The 21,813-nt window shown below is 36.8% G+C and overlaps 1 protein-coding gene across 1 annotated transcript; it reads left to right on the top strand.

Annotated features, from left to right (window-relative positions):
* Positions 1 to 698: 698 nt before the first annotated feature.
* Positions 699 to 20,108, top strand: LOC112763176 (zinc finger BED domain-containing protein RICESLEEPER 2-like). Its single transcript, XM_025808913.1, has 9 exons — positions 699 to 1,151; positions 1,236 to 1,441; positions 1,578 to 1,693; positions 1,799 to 2,112; positions 2,197 to 2,931; positions 3,036 to 3,042; positions 19,009 to 19,211; positions 19,802 to 19,858; positions 20,019 to 20,108. Exons 1-9 carry the CDS (start codon positions 699 to 701, stop codon positions 20,106 to 20,108), a joined length of 2,181 nt encoding a protein of 726 aa, XP_025664698.1.
* Positions 20,109 to 21,813: the final 1,705 nt, after the last annotated feature.

Genomic DNA, 21,813 nt, shown 5'->3' with positions numbered 1-21,813 from the left:
TAGTGTGTATAAATTTGATTATTTTGACATTGGAATTGTATGTTTATTATGTCTGTGAAGTTATTGCAAAATTGCTAGGTGTAGTTTGCAAACTTATCCCTCTATGTTTTTTCATTGTTTCCTAGTTTGATTAATTTATCTGATCTCATGCATAACACTATGATCATCACACTAATATTGTAATCAAATCTCATTTTCCTGTGTGTTCTATTTACCTCTGTTCATAATCACCCCCTAAACCACATCAATTCATATGTCAATGTTGTACTAACTAGGTTCCTTGCCAATGTGTGGTTGCTAAAATATGTTTATCATGACAGTTTAATTGTTATGTACTGATAATGTATTGGTATTTAATTGTGTATATAAAACTCTTAAGTTAGTGAGTAATTGAGTCAAACAATTCTGCTGATATAAAAATATCTAAGTTTTTTTTATATCCTAATATTGTATTCAAAAGAAATCCTTATCATAAACTTTAGCTGCAAATACATGGTAATATGATATGCTACAAGTTTCATTTCAAGTAGAGGAATTTTTTCTTCAGTTGGCCCATACTATAGTGGAAGTAGGATTTACCTCAAACTTTTGATGATGAAAATGGCATGACTCCATGATTGTGATTTATGAGGTGATTTATATTTCTGAGTTGGATTAACGTGATTTTGATTCATGATTTATATTTCATGATTTATAGAATGTCTTCTTCGGATACATTGAGTAATACTCTTGAGAAGAGTACTCCATCGGAAGAACCTATAGTCACTAATATTCAAATTACACAAGAGGCTCCTCAATCTCAACCTCAAGAACCCCCAACGGATACCGCAACTACTAATGAAGGAACGACAAACTCTACAAGTGGTGTTCGAAAGAGAAAGTTAACCTCCGAAGTGTGGAATCACTTCAAGATTATGGAAATCAAGGGAAAATTAAAGGCTGAATGCAATTATGGCAAATCGAAGCTACTTGGTGACCCAAAACAAGGCACTTCGCACTTACATGATCGTTTCAAAAGCTGCAAGCTCCGCACCACTAGAGATATAAGACAATGTATGATGAAGACAACTCCAACAACTAGTGGGGAAACAGTTGTGGTTGGTGCATATACCTTCGACCAAGAAAATGCAAGGAAAGAGTTATCAGTTATGGTTTGTCTTCATGAGTATCCACTATCTATTGTGGACCACATTAGGTTTCGATGATTTTGCAATGCTTTGCAACCTCTCTTCAAGATGATTACTCGCAACACTTTAAAGAGTGACATCTTAAAGCTCTACAATGATGAGAGATCGAAGATAATGAATGTCCTTGAGCGTAATAAAAGTCGAGTTGTAATGACAACTGATATGTGGACAGCAAGCAACCAAAACAAAGGTTATATGGCTATCGCGGCTCATTACATTGATGATTCTTGGAAATTGCAAAGCCATCTTGTGAGGTAATAATATTATCATTATAGGTTCTTCCGAATGTTTATATAATTACAAAGCTGTCTTGTTTATATAATTGCGATATGTTCTTGTGTACAATTGTAAACCTTTCTTGTTTATAATTGTACTAAATTATCATTACAGGTTTATATATGTGTCGACTCCCCACACGGCTGAGGTACTTTCAGAGGTTCTTGTGGATTGTTTGATGGATTGGAATCTTGATAGAAAGGTATCCACTTTGACTGTTGATAATTGCAGTACTAATGACGTTATGATTGAGAATATTTTGACTAAAATGTCACATAGAAACTTTATCTTGGGTAGTAAATTATTTCACATGCGATGGTGTGCCCATATATTAGATTTGATTATCAAGGATGGGTTACAACTTATTTCACATGCTATTGAAAGGGTGAGGGATAATGTTCATTATTGGACTGCAACACCTAAAAGAGAAGAAAAATTTAAGGAAACATGTTCGCAACTTAAAATACCCTACACAAAAAATCTTTGTCTTGATTGTAAAACTAGGTGGAATTCAACATTTTTGATGCTTGAAGTTGCAATTATGTATAGAGATGTATTTAAAAGATTGTCATTGCGTGAGAGTCAATATAAATCTTTGCCTAGTGAGAAGGATTGGGATATGGCGGATGAGATTTTTCAAAGATTAAGGGTATTTTTTTATGTGACTGAATTGTTTTATGGAACAACTTATCCTACATAAAATCTTTATTTTTCTAAGGTTTGTGTGATTAAGTTGGCTTTGATGGAGTGGAAAAATTGTGGAAATGAGATAATTGAAATGATAGCTACTAGTATGATAACTAAGTTTGAAAAGTATTGGGGTGTGACTAATACAGTTATGGCTATTGAGATTCTTTTGGATCCTAGGTACAAGATGCATTTATTGAATTTCTTTTTTCGTAAAATATATGGTGAGACGGAGGCATGTGTTGTAATTGGTCAAGTGAAAAGGGTAGTGCAAGATTTAGTTTTAGAATATGAAACAAAGGGAAGAGAGAGAGACCAAGCTGCTCAATTAGATATGCTGCCACCACCATCAATTTCTTCAAGTTCAAAGGGGAGGAAGTTCAGTCATGAAGATTGGCAAGCTGATTTTGCTGCACATGTAAGTGAGGAATCCGCATTTAATGATACAAAGAGTGAATTGGATTATTATCTTGAAGAGAGACCGGTACCACAAACTGAACATGATTTTGATATCTTAAATTGGTGGAAGTCAAATGGAGCGAAGTTTTCTACTTTGCAAGCTATTGCTAGGGATTTTTTGGCGATTCCTATCTCTACTGTTGACTCTGAATCTTTATTTAGTACAGGTGGTCGATTTGTTATGCCACATCGTAGTAGGTTGCGTCCGGACACATTAGAGGCTCTAATGTGTAATCAAGATTGGCTTTGGAATGAACTTGGCACCACAACTAACATAGGATTTGAGTGCTGCACAATTCATAACATTGAAGGAGATGTTGACGTAAGTAAACAATTAAATTACATATAACACACTATGTTTTTATATTATTGACTTATTAAGTTATTATATGATTTTAACTTTAAATTGTTTTCTTGTTGCTGTAGGATTCAAGTAAGTCGGAATCTACCATCACTACCATTACAGGATGAAAGGAAGATTGAGATGGTGAAATTATGTTTTTATGATGTCATGAATTTTATTTGGTTGTTTATGAATATGGTTCGTTGTTTATGTAATATTTGGTTGTTTATGGATATGGTTGGTTGTTATTGCTATTTAAGTCTTTAAAGACTATGGATATTATGTTTGTAATGAAAATTTAGGATTATCTTTGATTTTTTCTAATTTTTTTCATTTTTTTCAATTTTTATTCATTTTTACAAAAATCCGCATATATCCGCAGAGACCCAGGTCCCCGGCGGATACGGGATCCCCGTTACCCGTCATGGGGACAGGGCGAGGATGAGGACAGATATTGGGGGCGGGGGGTGGGGGGCATGTCCCCACCCCATGGAGACCCGTTGCCATCCCTAGCCATGGCAGTGCCATAGGATTTTCTGTGTCTCTTCCTCTGACACACAGCGGCAAATGATACCATCCGAGCATTTCTTAAAGAGATATGGTTCATCCCACAAGTAGTATCTTGCATCATGAATAAGTTTTCGAGCTTTCTACCTACTGTATTCCTTGGGGATTAACCTTATAGCCTTGTAATTCGCAATATTTGCAAACCAAGGTGTTGTCCGAATGGCAAAGAGTTGCTCATCCAGGAAGGTTTCAGACACCTCAGTAGAGGGAGGAGATGTCCCTTCTACTGGTTCAATCCGAGACAAGTGGTTAGCCACTTGATTTTCTAACCTTTTTCTATCTCTGGTTTCTATATCAAACTCTTGTCGGAGTAGTACCCATCTTATTAGCCTGGGTTTAGAATCCTGCTTGGTGAGTAGATATTTGAGAGCAGCATGGTCAGTGTACATAATGACCTTAGATCCTATTAAATAGGATCTGAACTTGTCAATGGCATAAACCACTGCAAGTAATTCCTTTTCTGTGGTAGTGTAGTTCTTCTGTACGTCATTTAGAACACGATTGGCTTAATAAATGACATGAAGAAGCTTGTCCTGTTTCTGCCCCAGAACTGCGCCAATGGCATGGCCACTGGCATCACACATTAGTTCGAATGGTAAGTCCTAGTTGGGTGTAGAAATGACAGGCACAGTGATAAGCTTAGCTTTCAGAGTTTCAAAGGCTTGCAGACACTCTTGGTCAAAGACAAATGGAGTGTCAGTAGCTAGTAAGTTGCACAGGGGTTTTGCAATTTTAGAAAAATCTTTTTAAAACCTCCTGTAGAATCTTGCATAGCCCAGAAAATTTCTGATTGCCTTAACATTAGCTGGTGGTGGTAATCACTCAATTACCTCCACCTTAGCTTGATCCACTTCTATTCCCTTGTTTGAAATCCGATATCCAAGAACAATTCCTTCAGTCACCATGAAGTCACATTTTTCCCAGTTTAAAACTAGGTTTATCTCTTGGCATCGTTTGAGAACTAGGGCCAGATGGTCAAGGCAGGAGTCAAATGAGTCTCCAAAGACGGAGAAGTCATCCATGAACACTTCAAGAAATTTTTCCACCATATCAGAGAAAATGAAAAGCATACACCTCTGAAAGGCGGCAGGTGCATTGCACAGGCCGAATGGCATCCGCCTATAAGCAAACACGGGATATGGGCATGTAAATGCTGTCTTTTCTTGGTCCTGGGGATCTACTGCAATTTGATTATAGCCTAAATAGCCATCCAAAAAGCAGTAGAATGCATGACCTACTAGTCTCTCCAGCATTTGGTCTATAAATGGCAAAGGAAAATGATCCTTTCTAGTGGCGTTATTGAGCCTCCTATAGTCAATACATATACGCTACCCTGTAATTATTCTTGTGGGAATCAGTACGTTCTTTTCATTATGAACCACTGTCATGCCTCCCTTTTTGGGAACAACTTGGATAGGGCTCACCCAGGGGCTCTCAGAGATGGGATAAATGATCCCAACCTCTCATAATTTTGTGACTTCCTTCTGCACTACTTTCTTTATGGCTGGATTCAGTTGCCTTTGTGGTTGCACCACTGGTTTAGATTAGTGCTTTTTCTTCCTGTGGTTCTAAGGTAGAGGCTATAATCACAGGATAAGTATCCCTATCTCCAAGAAATGCATATTTCAAGGATGATGGTAATGGCTTGAGCTCGAGTTTAAGAGGATTATCCTCTTCCTTAGGAGTTTTCACAGGCTCCTTTATTTCCTCTGGCTCCTCTAATTCAGGCTGAGCATCATAAAGGATGTCGTTCAGCTCTTCTTCGAGTCTCTCAACCATGTTCACCTCTTCCAGCAGGGAATCAATGATATCAGTACTCATGCTGTTCTCTGGAGTGTCCTCATTGACTCTCAGGGTTACTTCCCCTTTTTGAATGTCAATGAGGGTCCGTCCTACAGTTAGAAAGGGCCTTCCTAGAATGAGGGATGCACTCATGTGCTCGTCCATTTCCAGCACCACAAAATTTGTGGAGAAAGCAAAATGTCCAACCCTAACAATCATGTCCTCAATCACGCCTAATGGAAGTTTAACAGAACCATCAGCAAGTTGAAGACATATGCGGGTTGGTTGTCTCTTATTAATGATGCAGGTATTAAGTTAATACTTGCTCCAAGATTACATAGGGATGTCTTTGTGCAGGCATCTCCTAAGGTGCAAAGTATCATAAAGCTCCCAGGGTCCTTAAGTTTCTCTGGTAAGCTTTTTTGGATTACTGCACTGCATTCTTCAGTGAGAAGGACTGTTTCTGCCTCTCTCCAATCCTTCTTATGACTTAAGATGTCTTTCATGAACTTGGCATAAGAAGGTATCTGCTCAAGAGCCTCTACAAAAGGTATCTTGATCTCAAGTGTCTTGAGATAGTCTGCAAAGCGGGCAAACTATTTATCTTTTTCTGCCTGGCGCAGCTTCTGAGGGTATGGCATCTTAGCCCTGTACTCATCAACTTTAGTTGATGTAGGTTGAACGCCTACAGAATTGGAAGGGGGTTTATTGGCCTACTTAGGAGGGGTCTTATCAGCGCTTGCATGTGTCTGACCATCCCTGTTTGGGCGTTCAACGCCCTTGTCACCCCTTTCCTAGCGTTCAACGCCAGGAATGCTGTCTTCTTTTGGGAGTTCAACGCCAAGGGCGATGCCCCCTTCCTGGCATTCAACGTCAAGAATATTGTCCCCTCTTGGGCATTCAACGCTAAGGGTGCTGCCCCTTTCTTGGCTTTGAACGCCAATGACATTCCTCTCTGGGCGTTCAACGCCCTCAGAGGTGTCTTGGATTGTAGTCTGGTCACCTTCTGTCAAATTTTCTTCCCCTGGTCCCCTATTGTTCTGAAGTTAGGTGTTTAACATTTTCCCACTTCTTAGTTAAATAGCCTGACACTCTTCTTTTATCTGCTTAGATAATTGCTGTCTAGTTTGACTCAGCTGTGCTTCTACATTCCTGTTGGAGCTTTGAGTTTCTCGTAATTCTAGCAACTGCTGTGTAAGGGAGTGTAGCTGCTGAGTCAATGGGCCATTTTGTTCTGGAGGGTCAGATTCAGTAGATATTGCCTTAACCTCTCCTTTTATGAAAGTCTCATCATCCGAGTACAGATGCTAGTTCGTGGCAACTGTCTCAATAAGTTCATGAGCCTCTTCAATTGTTTTCCTTATATGTATAGAACCACCAGCAGAGTGGTCTAGAGACATCCTAGCCATGTCTGTTAGGCCGTAATAGAAGATGTCTAATTGCACCCATTCTGAAAATATTTCAGTGGGGTATTTCCGTAGCATTCTTCTATACCTCCCCCAAGCATCATGAAGAGATTCATTATTCTCTTGCTTGAAGCCTTGAATGTCCAGCCTTAACCGGGTTAACTTCCTTGGGAGAAAGTATTGATTCAGAAACTTGTCTACTAGCTGCTTCCATGTTTTCAAGCTAGATTTGGGTTGGTTATCTAACCACCTCTTTGCTTGATCTCTTACAGCAAAAGGAAAGAGTAGCAGTCTATAGACATCCTAATCCACTCCCTCAATTGTATTGTGTCAGCAATTTGTAAAAAATTTTCCAGGAACTCAGTAGGTTCTTCCTATGGAAGTCCAGAGTACTGACAGTTTTGCTGCACCAGAGTAATGAGCTTAGGATTTAGCTCAAAATTACTTGCTCTAATAGGGGGTATACTGATACTTCTCCCATAGAAGTCAGGAGTGGAGGCCGTATAGGACCCCAAAGTTTTTTTTGAACTGTTCATTCCCATTTGGGTTCATGGTGAAGAAAGGTAGGAGAATTCGAATACTAAGAAGTAAAAAGGGAGACTAGACTTAAAATATTTTTTTGTTTTTATTTTTATTTATTAATTAAATTTGAAAAAAAAAGAAAATTAAAGACTAAGATAACAAATTAATTAAAAAGATTTGAAAATTAAATAGGTGGTTTTCGAAATAGAAGAGAGAGAAAGAGGTAAGAAGTTTTTGAAAATAGAAGTAAGAGAAATTAGTTAGGAAGTTTTGAAAAAGAGGAAAGAGAAAACAAGTAACTAATTAAGAAAAATTTGAAAAAGATTTAATTTTAAAATTTTGAATTGAAACAAGATAAGATAAAGATTTGAAAATAAGTTGGAAAGATAGAGTATGGTGAAGATTTGAAAAAAGATTTGAATTTGAAATTTAAAATTAAGATAAGATAATGCTTCGAAATTTAAAGAAAGATAAACCAAAGATAAGATAAAGATTTGAAAAGTTTTGAATTTTAAAATTTTAAAATAAAGATAAGATAGGAAAGAATCAAATTAAAAGAAAAGATTTGAAAAGATTTAAAAAGATAAGATTTGAAATTTAAAATTTGATATTTATTTACAAGAAAACACCAAACTTAAAATTTTAAATCAAGATAAGAAGAAAAGCAAGATTTTCGAAAATTTGAATAAAGATAAAAGAAATTTTTTGATTTTTTTCGAATTAATTAAGAAAGAGAAAAACAACTAAAAGATACCAAACTTAAAATTTTTAGATCAAAGACACTAGTTTTTCGAAAATTAAAAAGAAAAACACTAAAAGGCACCAAACTTAAAAATTTTTAAGATCAAAATAAGAAAAGAAACAAGAACAACTTGAATACTAAGAAGAACACCAAAGACAATTTCGAAAATTTAAAGGAAAATAAACAACACACAAGGGACACCAAACTTAAGAACTGACACTAGACTCAAAACAAAAGACAAAGAAAAAATGGATTTTCGAAAAAGTTTTTGAAAAAGAAAACAAAAGACACAATTAAAAGCAAAAAAGTACTTAATCTAAGCAACAAGATAATCCGATAGTTTGTCAAACTCAAACAATCCCCAGCAACGGCGCCAAAAACTTAGTGCACGAAATTGACTCTGCAATATTCGCACAGATAGACCGGCAAGTGCACCGGGTCGTCCAAGTAATACCTCAGGTGAGTGAGGATTGATCCCACGGAGATTATTGGTTTGAACAAGCAATGGTTACCTTGTAGATCTTAGTCAGACGATTAAAAAAGATGATAGTTGTTGTGAAAAACGTATAAAATAGATAAATAAATAAAACGTTACTAGATAGATGTGAAATCAATGATAATAGAACGGTTGAGACTTCGGAGATGCTTCTTCCTTCTGGATCAACTTTTCTCACCATTTACTCCAACTTCTGATGATTCATTCCATGGCATGCTGTAAATGATTAACGTCGGGTCAGCGGTCATTAATCTCCTCAGCTTCAGATCAAACGTCGGGTCAGCGGTCATCCAATCTGAATGGGGGTGAAGCTCCAGCAGTCCATTCCCTTGGTGATCCTACTCAAAGCGCCACAGACAAGGTCGGATCTTCCGGATCAGAGAATGCTACGTCTTGGTTCTAGCCTATACCACAAAGGCCCTAATCGCCTCGTACCTCGGCTGCACTGATGTCTCCAAGTACACAATGAGGTCGTGGATTAGCCGTCTAAGAGATGTATAATCAAGCTTGTGGTTCAGTACTATCCCGTCAAGGACTCGCACGAATACATATGAAATAGGGATGACGTTCAAGTTACACTCCCAATTCATTAGGATGAAGAACGAAGATGCATCTTAGAATGGAATCAAGCATATATTGAAATAGAATAGTGATATTATTAATCCATAAGAATTAGCAGAGCTCCTAACCTTAACCTAGGAGGTTAGTGACTCATAGCTTACAAAAAAGTAATGTTCGAAAATAAAGTGGGGGAAGAAGATCCTAAACAAGTGTGATCTCCTCCTATATATACTAATCTAATAAGTAAGGATTACAGAAAATAAGATAAACTAGTCTTGTAGTGCAAAAATCCTCTTTTCGGGCCCACTTGGCGAGTATTTGGGCTGAGCTTGAGTGAAGCCACGAGTTGGTACTCCCTCTGGAGCGTTAGACGCCAGCTTTGGACTCCTGAATGGGCGTTGGACGCTAGGAATAGGGTTGGTGGCTGGCGTTAAACGCCAGTTTTGGGCCTTCATTTCCAAAGCAAAGCATAAACTATTATATATTTCTGGAAAACCCTGGATGTTCTTTCTATAGTCGTTGAAAGCACGCCACTTGGACTTCTGTAGCTCCAGAAAAGCTCTTTCAAATGCATGGAGGTCAGAATCTGACAACATCTGCAGTCCTTTCTCTGTCTCTGAATCAGACTTTGCCAAAACTCTTCAATTTCAGCCAGAAAATACCTAAAATCATCATAAAACACACAAACTCAAAGTAGAATCCAAAAATATGAATTTTGCACTAAAACCTATGAAAATATAATAAAACTTAAACAAAACATAACAAAAACTATATGAAAATGATGCCAAAAAGTGTATAAAATATTTGCTCATCAGGCATCGCATTGCTTCCGTGAGCTCGCCATCAAAGGAGTTGCTGTCATTCCTGGAGCCAACTGGAGCCACCATAGTGGATGAAGAAATAGGACGCGAGTAGAGGAAGAGAGCACGCACTGTGGTGCTCCTTACTACCGCGCCTAGCCACCGAAGCTCCCGTCACCGTCGATTGGAGGCCGTTGGGAACAGTGCTGTGGTCACCGGAATCACCACAGAGTTACTGCTGCTCTGTTTCCACATTTTCCCTTCGTTATAGTAAGTATATTTTGTTCCGAAACCTTATGATCATTGTTCTGTTATAAAATACTGAGGATTTTGCGAAGTTAATGTTTTAGGGTTAAGCTATGGTACTTGCATGCCGTGTTTAATGGCTGTTGCCGTTGCGGGAAACAGTTGGAACTGACGCCACTGCTATGAAATAGGAATAAAAGGGGTTTGTTGCGTGTAATATTATGGCTTCCGACTATTCGTGGTAGGGACTTTTCTAAAAAAAATTTTATTTTCAAGAATTGTTACAAGTCGATATTGACATGAAAAATATATTTGGATGATTACGTGAGTCTTATGGATTGAACTGAAATATTTTGGATGAATGTAATTGTTTGTTTTATGGATTTATTGATCGCTTGAGAAAGCTGAATATTCTGGTTAGTTGATTGATATTATTGAATTGGTTTTCTTGATTTATTGATTCATATCATGGGGGTTCGACTATATTTTTATGTTGGTTGTCGAAGACCTAACACAATCCTCCTCCTTTATCCAGGCTTGGTACGGAGTGTTGGGCGGCTAAAGGGGAGCACGAACATAAGTTGAGTGTGGCAGAGATGAAGATGTTGAGATGAATGAGTGGTCATACGCGATTGGATAAAATAAGGAATGAAGATATAAGGGAGAGAGTTGGAGTAGCACCCATTGTGGAAAAGATGGTTGAATCGCGTCTCAGGTGGTTTGGACATGTGAGAAGAAGACCAATAGAACATCCAGTCAGAAGGGTGGATGAGATGGAAGATGGACAAAGGGCGAAAGGCAGAGGAAGACCTAAGAAGACCATCCATGAAGTGGTCAAATGAGATCTACATGTAAATGGTCTCTCTGTAGACCTTATACATGACAGAGCACAATGGCGTCGTTTGATTCATGTAGCCGATCCCACTTAGTGGGACAAGGCTTTGTTGTTGTTGTTGTTGTTGTTGTTGTTGTTGTTGGTTTTCTTGATTTATTGAAAGTGATTGGTTGTTGTAATTTTTGGGTTACATTGAATTCCTAGATTTGGGCGTTGATTGAAATGGTTTGATATCGAAAATAATTTGATATGTGGAAATAGTTTGATATCAAAAATAATTTATAATTTGGAAATCTGAATAGTATTTTATTGGGGAAACGATTTGGTTTTGAACCATCCTTTCTTACAAACATTTTGATTGTCACAAGTAACAAACCCAATAAAATTTATAAACCGAAGTATTCAAACCTCGGGTTGTCTTCTCAAGGAATTGCAGGGAGGTGTTCTTATTATTAGTTATGAAAAACAATATTTTTGGGTTTTGAAAGGTTTGAACAAGGAAAATGAATTGCAGGAATTAATAAATTAATATCTAATAAAAATCTCGGCAAGGTATGAAAATTCGGAAGTCCTATCCTAGATATCCTTATGAGAATTGAGTTTAATCCCACTTAGTTAACCTTTATGAAAGCAAGGGAAAGTCAAGTGGACTAATTAGTTAGATCTCCAAGTCCTAGCCAACTCCTAAGGAAAGACTAGAGTTAGTGGAATTCAATTCAATTAGCAAAAATAACAATTAACAATCACGATAAGCTTGATAACTCAAGAGCCTCCAGTTAATCAATTAAAGCCAAGAATATAAAAAGCTAAATAAGAATCATAAATCTGAAATACCTCAATTTATATCAAATAAAGAAAATCCTAACATGAATGGTTCATAAGTCAATTTGGCAACATAAGTAATTAAATAAAAGCATTAAAGTATCTGAAAGTAAAAGAGAAATATAAAGTAAAAGGAATATTGAACCTGAGACTGAAGATGAATTAAACTAACTAATAGAAATCCTAAAATCCTAAATCCTAAGAGAGAGGAGAGAACCTCTCTCTCTAAAACTACATCTAAATCATGAAAAGTGAATAATAGAAGACATGTTCATGAATGGATGTATTCTCCCACTTTATAGCCTTTAATATGTATTTTCTGGGCCAAAAACTGGGTCAAAAACAGCTCAGAAATCGCTTCCAGCATATTCTGGTATGTACAGGTCGCGGGAAAGTGACGCGGAAGCGTCGTCTACGCGTTTGCGTGGATTGCGTTTCTGCCAGGTCACGCGTCCGCGTGATCCACGCGTTCTCGTCGCATGGCTTTGTGGCAGCTATGGAAAATTATATATCGTTGCGAAGCCCTGGATGTTAGCTTTCCAACGCAACTGGAACCATCTCATTTGGACCTGTGTAGCTCAAGTTATGACTGTTTTAATGCGAAGAGGTCAGGCTGGACAGCTTAGCAATTTCTTCAACTTCTTGTATTCCTTCCACTTTTGCATGCTTCCTTTCTGCCCTCTAAGCTATTTTTGTCCTGTAATCTCTAAAAAGACTTAAAGACACATATCACGGCATCGAATGGTAATAAGAGAAGATTAAAATTAGCTAAATTAAGACCAAAGAAGCATATTTTCAGTCATAACACAAAATCAGGAATGAGAATGTAAACCCATGCATTTTGTATGAACAAGTGTATGAAAGATTGATAAAATCTACTCAATTAAGCACAAGATAAACCATAAAATAGTGGTTTATCAAACCCATTGAAAAGAGTTTGAGAAAATGTGGTTTTGATAGAACCCGTAAGGGTGGTAAAGTCCGAGTTTTAGGGGAGGTGCTACTTTCATAAAAGTTAGGGGCTTTGTTTTGAAACTTTATTTGGTTGATTTTGATTGAGGAATTATGCCTCTAGAACTTTTTAGTAAATTTAAAGTATTTATACTTGATTGGTTAAATGAAAAATGAAATTTTTTTATTAATTTAAAATAAAAAATATGTTTTTTTGAAGTGTTGGTGAAAACTTAATTAGTACTTTATTTGATTTTGATTTACTAAAGAAAAGAGTATGTTTTCGGCCATTTTAGTGAATTTAAAAGTAATTGAATTTAAGTGAAGGATTCCGTTTTGCGACGTTTTAGAAAAGTTAAAGTATTCGAATTTGATTTAGCAAAACATAACGATTTTCGAGTCTTTTGGGAATGTTTTAAATTTAAGAATGAAACGGAAATCTATTTTGGGAACTTGATTAATTAAAAAATTAGTTTATTTGAGTGATTTAAATTAAAGAGTTATGATTTTAGGATTTTAATGAATTTAAAGTAATGAGGTTGATTATTCAAGGTTAATAAAAAATGAGATAGGTTGTCACTCTCCTAAAGTCTTGAGACTTTGTCGTGGTGTTTAATTAATAAATCCTGATTTAAAGTAATTAAGAAATTGATTTCAGAATAAATAAATTTTGAGTCCTTCGAAAGGGAAGCTTGAAATATTTTGAAGTTAGTTTGGAGTACTTTGATTTTAAAGAAAAATTATTTGAGAAAAAGGTGTTAAATGAAGGTGATTCTTGGCGTAAATATATATTGCTATTAAAAGTAAACTGGCCAAGAATGATTTTGATTATGATTATGAATTGAGTTTAATTATGATTTGAGCCTGATTGATTGTGTCTATTGCTGAGATTTGTTCCGAACAAGGACGGTTGGTTAATCCGACTTGTTCGAGGTACCCGATTTTGCTTAATCCCGCTTATTGTGGACTAATGTGATCCAGACAAGGATGGTTGGTTAATCCCGCTTGTCCGAGGAACTCAGTAAAGACGGTTGGTTAATACTGCTTACTGTGGACTAGTGTGATTGGCAAGGACGGTGGTTAATCCCGCTTGCATGTTTCGGGCAAGGACGGTTGGTGAATCCCGCTTACTTGTGGAATCTACGGGTAACGACGGTTGGTGAATCCCGCTTACTCGTGTTGGGTTCTGGAAATAAAACCGACGTGTGAGCTCATGGACAATAGGACAAGCATGCATTATACTGCATTTGTTTGCTATTGTTTGGGTGTGCTTAAGTATTTTGGTTTGCCTATTGATGAATCCTGTCTAATTATTAATTGTGGTACTTGCTGTAACTGCTCTCTAATTGTGTTTGCCTTGCATTGTTTGTGTCTGTGATTGATTCTGTTTTGAGATCGAGTGTTGGATGGATATGTTGGGCGGAGGACGAGATTTGATTATATGTTGGGTCAAAGGCCGTGATTAGGTATGCTTGGGCCGGAGGCCGCAATTGGTAAGTTTGGATTGATTGATCCTGTGGTATGTATTGAAATGGTATGTGATTTATTGAGATTGGAACTTTTTATAAATAAAGATACGCTTTTGGATTTTTGAATTATTTATACATCGATGTTTGAATAGATTCATAAGACGAACGATAATCACTGTGGTTGAAATCCATACTCTTTATATACGTATCCTCTTATAACAATTTCAAACTTCTCTGGTGAGACTGTGTGGTTAGGTTCTCATCCCCCTACAGACTTCTCTTTTCAGGATGTGGACGAAGAAGCTTGTGAAGGGATTCTGGTGCTTTTGATTATGTGATATCGTTGTATTAGCTTAGTGATTATTTTCTCTCGCCATTATCATTATATTTTTATAAAGAGGGATAGAAGTCGTGATTGTAATGTTTATGAGTTAATGTATAAAGAACTCTGGTTATTATTTGTGTGTGTGTGTGGTGTGTGTGTATATATATGTATATGACCCCAAAGAATACCCTAAACCCAAGCTACAACCTATTTCTCCAAGTCAACCTCTAGGAGGGACAAAACATAATATATACAAGGTGGAGAATCTATATACATGTGTAAACATAAATAAAATACAACCCTGAGTCCCAAGAGTTCTTCGCTTTCACAGAGTCTCCAGAATGCTCAGTGCGGTGCCACCTTACATGCATCTGAAAAACAACATGTATGGATTGAGAACTGGAGGTCCTCAGCATGGTGAAATACCTGCATGGTTAATATAAAGGGTCCCGGAAAAGTCAGAGGCAATCCTAGAACTCCGATACTCAGATATAAAGCTTAGAGTTAAAGTTTAAAACCATAATACAAGGTGGACTATCTAGAGTTCTTAAGTCTAACTCAATTTTACTTATTTCCTTAGCTTCTCTCGTATTCCTCCAATCCTCCAAAACTCCGATGCACAGACAAGCAATACAGACATAGCAAATACAAGAAGGATACAGATACAACAAGTAGCAAATATAGCAGGTAAGCACAATAATCACATAGTCAAACCCAATTAATGCACAATCAAAGAAAACACACATATGTATATAATGTATGCCTATCCTATGGCTGATGAGTCTTATCTATCGGTTATAAAGCCAAACACGACATGTCTGGTACCTAATCCTGAACAGAACACCAAATACGGAGCAAGTGGGATAACGCTTTAACTTTTGCATCTTACCCGCGTACCTGGAGCAGGGGACAACTTCGCCCTTGCCTCTTATCCAGGTGGTGTTACAGTTCTCAATCCAAAGTAAGCGGCGACAGAACTCAACCCTTGCATCTTACCCAGAGTCTCGAACTCTTATCCAGAGCAAGTGGATAACACCACCGCATCTTATCCGACTTTTTCACTCTTACCCGAAACAAGTAGATAACACCACTACATCTTACCCGAAGTCAGGGACGGACATAAGGGAGGGGGGCGAGTGGAGGCCTCGGCCTCCCCTCCCCCAACTTTAAAAAAAAAAATTAATAGTAGTAAGTTATTAATATGATTTAATTTTTTAAAAATTTATTTAGTATTTAGTCTAGTATAAATAAAAGTCTATTTCAACCTAAATATTAATTATTTCTAATATCTTAAAAGTAAGTAACAATAATAAAAAAATCTAAAAAAAAATATTATTAATAATATTGTTTAATTAAATAAAATTGTTCAAATCGCATAAAATGAATTTTTCTTCTTGTGACCATTGTTCTTGATTCATTTGGTATTAATTCTCTCTGTTTCAATTGCTACAACTGAGGGATATTTTTCAGCTATAAATATTGTGAGGAATAACTCAGAAACAAAATGAAAGATGAATTTTTTGCTAATTGTCTTTTAATTATGTTGAAAAGAAAATTGCTGAAAATTTTGACTTAGATTCTATTATCGATGAATTTTATGATACGAAGAATCGACCACTTCGTTAGTAAAAAGTATACACGTATTTTTTGTACTTTAAAATATATTTTCTATCGGTATATTTTTGTAATGCATCTTACATTATATAATTTTTTGTATAATTTTTTAATATTATATATGTTATTGGCCCCCATGATAATATTTCTGGATCCATCCCTGCTCAGAGTCACATTCAGAAATTCATTCTCGTTATCATTACAATTCATTCATATTCATTCAACAATTAGACTTAAAAATCAATTCTCATCATCCTTCATTCCTTATTATCACACTTCCTATTTTGTTCATTAAAAATTCATTATTTTCTAAATAAAGCAAATTCAAAACGTAATCCTTTTCTTAATAACTCAAAATCAAATTATAAAATCCTTAAAAATCTAAATCTTTCTGAATAACCACTTCAAACGAAACCTCCTATTTTCATAAAAATTTCGGCAGCATCTCCTCTAAAACTTAGACTTTTGTCATCCTTCAAGGGTCCCAACCACCAAACCAAACACCTCTCGATCATTCAAATCATTTCCAGTATCAAATTATTTCAAAGTCAAACCAATTCCAATATTAAATCTTTTCCAAAAACCAACCAACTCCAATAGCAAACTGTTTACGAAATTGAATCACACGTCACATACCATATACACAATCCATCAATAATTCATTCAGTTCATTCCTATTTTAAGGCCTTTTAGCCTAAGTTTTCACGTGACATTAAACATTAACTACGAGAAACCAAAGCCATACCTTGACCAATTCCTCTCTAAGCCCGAAACACCTCAATTATCCACCGTTCCTCAAGCTCCAAAGCTCCAACCCCTCACCAATTAAATTTTCAACTCGCAGGATTCAATTCCAAGCTTCCTATATCCACCAATTTAACTTAAATTCAACAAGATACACGATCTAATTCATACAATATCACGATAATCAACATTGAGCTCACTAAATCACCAATTCTCAAGGGTTAGGGTTTAATTACTTTACCCATGAGTCAAATGGACAAAATCCAGTGATTATCCACTGCTAGAGTACTCCTAAACCATCAAAATCACAAAATCTCTCAATTACCAAAACCCAAATCACAAAATTAAAAAGGGATAACTGGGTGAGAAAAAGTTATTTTCTTACCAAATTGTTCAGTGGATTTTGTAGAGAATTCTGAGGCAAATGCGTGGTCGCTGACGGCTCATCAATCGGAGCTCCGGATTAAAAGTTATGGACGATTGAATTTCGAAGGTGAGGGTTACGGGTTTTAACGCAATTTTTTCTCTTCTTCAGCGTATTCTCCAAAAGTGAAGTGGGAGAAGGCTTTATTTAGTGTTTTATAGGGTGGGCTTGGGCCCAGTTTAGGCTTGGTCTAACCGGTTCGGCCCGTTGACCTATTTTTAGGCCAAAATTTTTAAAATTAGTGTCAAAATTCATATTTTAATTATTTCTACTTCTTTAAACTATAAAATTTAAGTTTATAATTTCTTTAAATAATAATTAATTTATTGGTTAATTGTTTACTAATTACCTGGAGTTAACAAGTAGCCGTAGATTTACTGTCAGATTTACCGGTGATAACAGCGTCGAATTTGTAAGGTTACGTAATTACTGGCAGATTTACGTTTTCGATGGTAAATTCACCAGTAATATTTGGAGGAAAACAAAAAATAATTTGGTACATCATTTAGGGTCGTATTTACCATCGAAAAAATCCGACAGTAAACTAACTTAGTGAAACGATGCGTTTAGGTGACTCGCAATAGTTTACCGTCGGATTTTTTCTAACGGTAACGGGGCTGTAAATTCCAAGCGCGAATCCCCTTCCCCCTCGTTCAAATTTCTCTCTCTCTCTCTCTCTCTCTCTCTCTCTCTCTCTCTCACTCATCTGTTTCTTCCACTTTCCCCATCACTAGCATCTTTCACTGCCAAAAACACCACCATCATAGCCCCCTCTCCGTCGCCGTCAACCTACCGCTAAGACCCCTTCTTCCCTTTGGTCTCACACATCGCCAACAGCCACCTATCATCACCACCAGCAACTCTGTTCCTTCTTCTCTATCATCGTCAGCAACCACAGAACCCCTGCGATGTTGCTCCCTTTCCTTCTTCTTCCCCTTTCTCTTATTTTTCTTCTAGCCAAACCACCCTCGTTGTCCTAAAGACCATCGTAGCTCCAGCTTTTGCCTCCCCTCGAGTTCACTGCCGCCACCTTCTACCAAGTGTTGCCGCAACTAGCTCCCTCTTTCTTCTCTTTTTCTCACTTTCGGCCACTCTAGCTTGACCCCTGTCTCTCTCGTTTTGCTCATCACTCCAGGTTTTTGCCCAAATTGCTAATTCATATTTTGTTTTAGTTTGAATTATTATTGGTTTAAGTTTTAGTTGTTAATTAGTATTATGCTTTAGTTAGATTTGATTTTTTGTTAGTAGATTTTAGGTGGTTAGGATATGTTAGATTAGGTTAATTGGGTTTTAAATTGTTGAAAAGTGTTTGGATTATTGAAATGAATCGCTGAATATTGTTGCTAGAGTTGTTTGAAATTGTCTAAATTATGTTGATCCCTTGTGTTACGGCTAGTTTTACTGAGATTTGATTGCCGGATTATTTAGATTATACATGGTTGTTGCTGGTTTTGAATTATTTGTTTCTAGTGTTGATTATAGATTTAAAATTGGGACTGTCAATTGATATTTGATATTGATTTTACATGATTAAGGCATTTATTTAATAGTACAAGATTAATTAGGTTAGTCCTTTTTAACCAAATTATATCAACTTTGTATGTTCAATTGGTTTTGGGTTATATTAGATATGAATTTCAAATGTTAAACTTAATTTTGTGGTATTAGTTATAAGAATTACATTAGTATTATTATCATGTATTGTTGATTTGTTGTTCTGAATTTCTGTTAACTGGTATGATCTTTGCAGACATGACGACAGGTAGAGGTATTGCGGACCAGCGTACTGGTCGTGGTCATGGTCGTGGTAGAGGGAGGGTTTCTGGTGGTACCCCTGGGAATTCTAGATCTTCTCCCTCTACTCCGAATACCCCGGTAACGTCACAGGTTGCGATTTTATCAGATCAGCCGTTCATCATGGTCCCTAACCCCAACTACGTCCCTACGTCTACGGTGATGACGCCACCTCCATCTGCTCAGTAGCACGATGTCTCAGCAATGCCGCCTCTAGCGACAGACACCGCGGTCCCGGAATCCTCTCACAGAAGTGAGCCAGTTGATGCCACTCCACCACCTCCCATCGTACGGTTGATGATTTGGCGTTATGGTAGAATGTGGTAAGTATCACTTTAAATCTTCTATATGTTGAAAGTGTCTGACTATTGATTCTAGTTTCGTGGGTTTAAGGTTGTAGGTTTGAACTGCTAAAAGTGTTTGATATATTGTGATTAGTGATTCTTGATAGTTGATTCTAGTTTTAGTGGATTTAGAGTTGTAGGTTTGAATTGTTGAAAGTGTTTCATATTTTCTGATTATTGAATTGCTGATTGTCTGATTATGAATTCTAGTTTAGTGGATTTATGGATGTTGCTTCTTGATTATTGCCTGTTATTCATTGATTGTTGACATTTGGTGCTATTTAAGTTAATTATTGATGGATAGAGTTTGTGGCGTATTCCAGTTATAGATGAACAATTTTGAAAAAATTTCTATAAATTATGGTTATTTGCTTCTGAAGTTTTAATTTGTATGATTATTGACAGGTTTGCGCTAAACAACAATACATGTACTCAGGAGATGACCAACGTCATCAAGCTGATGTACGACCATCTACGGCTGAGCTACAAGAAGATTCCCTTTGAGACCAGAGAGTGATGGTTTCAGAAGTGGGTAGTAATTAATTTTTTTTTAGTTTCAAACATTTTTAGCTAGTTTATATCTTCTATTTTGATTAACTAATTTTAAAGTTTCTTTATGCAGCTAAATTTTATATGGGATGCTGAGCACGATGCCCTCATCAGGAAGATATACAACCATCAAATAGGTCAGCGAATGCAACAGATGCTGTAAGATGTTCGTGAGCGGCACGAACACCTCAGACCTGGCTCTACCCGAAAATCAAGAAGGCTCTATTAGTTAACTGGGAGACCGATGAGGGGTTTAGGCATCGACATCTCACAAATAGAGCTAACTGGGCATCTGCCAGGTAATCCAAGTATACCTGCGGCTCAGCGACTTTCATGAAGACTAAGGCCATGTTGGTATGTAGCTTCTTTAATGTTGTTATTAACTTAGTTATATTCTTTGACATATCATTACTAGGCATCATAATCATATTGTTTCAATGCAACATGTGTAGTCGAAGTCGTTAGATCGCGATGCGGCTTTGGCAGAAACATTCAAGTACACCCACACTTTGAAGGAGAACCAAGAGAGATTTGCTAATCAGCGGTCTCATGATCATTATGTGAGTAAATATCTGATCTTGTCATATAAAATTAGAGATTAAATTTATAACTGTTGTACTAATCATAATAACATGTGTTACACAGAAGTCCTACATGTAGAGACTAGAGGCTGCGACTCAACAATCTCAACAAAGTGGAGAGAACACCGATGGCTCTGCTGCTTCAGTCATAAATCCCGCCTCAGTGCCATACAAGAACCGTGTATACGGGTCAGGGTCGTTCTTTGCCAACAGCTTCCACACCTCCACATTGAGGCCATTGTCTGCCTCTGCCACCAGTTGAGCTGTCGACCCCGAAGAAGGCATTGATTTGAGGCTGCAAGTGTTGGAGCTCACCCACAGTGTTCACGGGCAGGCTCAGGAGATGAACGATTATCAGGAGAGGTATCAGGAGATCCTCACATGTGTGACGGATACGGATGACCTCAGGCTGGAGTGGAGGGAGTAGCTGGAGTGGTTTCAACGGATGGAGGCTGTGATGGAGGTGTACCAAGCTCAGATGCGCGCCGCTGGCATCGTCTTTGCTGGTGGCGCACAGACATCACTGCCTTCTGCACCGTCTCAATAGGACCATGAAAATGATGACGACGACTATGTGGATCTTTAGTGATTAGGACTTTCGTTTTATTATTTCGTTGTATTTATTTGATTTATTTGACTTTCAATTTATTTGAACATTTGATATTTAATATTACATAATTGGTTTCTATTATTTATAAATTGATCATTAATTGTGTGAAAAATAAATTTAATAAAAAAATTAAATTAAAAAAATTGCGTCACAATTTTGTTTTAAAAAAATTGACATTACTGTCGGATATACCGAGAAAATTATCCGACGGTAAAAGTGCAGGAAACAACATATTGTGGCGCCAAGCCGCTAACATTACTGTCGAAAAAAGCTGACAGTAACCAAATGGTTTTTCGGGTAGGTAATTTGTCACAGAATCCGATGGTAACTATTTATCGGCGAGATTTATACCGTTCGATTTCTTTCAATGATAACTTAATTACCGTCAGATTTTATTTATTTTTTCGACGATAAATCCGACGGTACTCAACGTTTTTCTTGTAGTGTAAATTGAGAGGGAGACCATACATGATAAAAAGAGGAAATGTGTTATTTTTTATTTATATTTCTATATTATACATTTAATTGGTGAATGTATTTTTAATATTATTGAATATAGAGTATGGAAAAATTAATTTTTAGAGAAATACATTAAAAAAATACTCTTGTAAGTCTTAACCCATTCTCGATGTGTTCATCTGTGATGACTTGTATGTTAACTTAAAATACAGTAAGTC

The sequence above is a fragment of the Arachis hypogaea genome, chromosome 17 (assembly GCF_003086295.3).
Source record: "Arachis hypogaea cultivar Tifrunner chromosome 17, arahy.Tifrunner.gnm2.J5K5, whole genome shotgun sequence".
NCBI lineage: Eukaryota > Viridiplantae > Streptophyta > Magnoliopsida > Fabales > Fabaceae > Arachis > Arachis hypogaea.
Note: the sequence above shows the minus strand (reverse complement) of the source record. Positions and strands in the feature narration are given on the sequence as shown.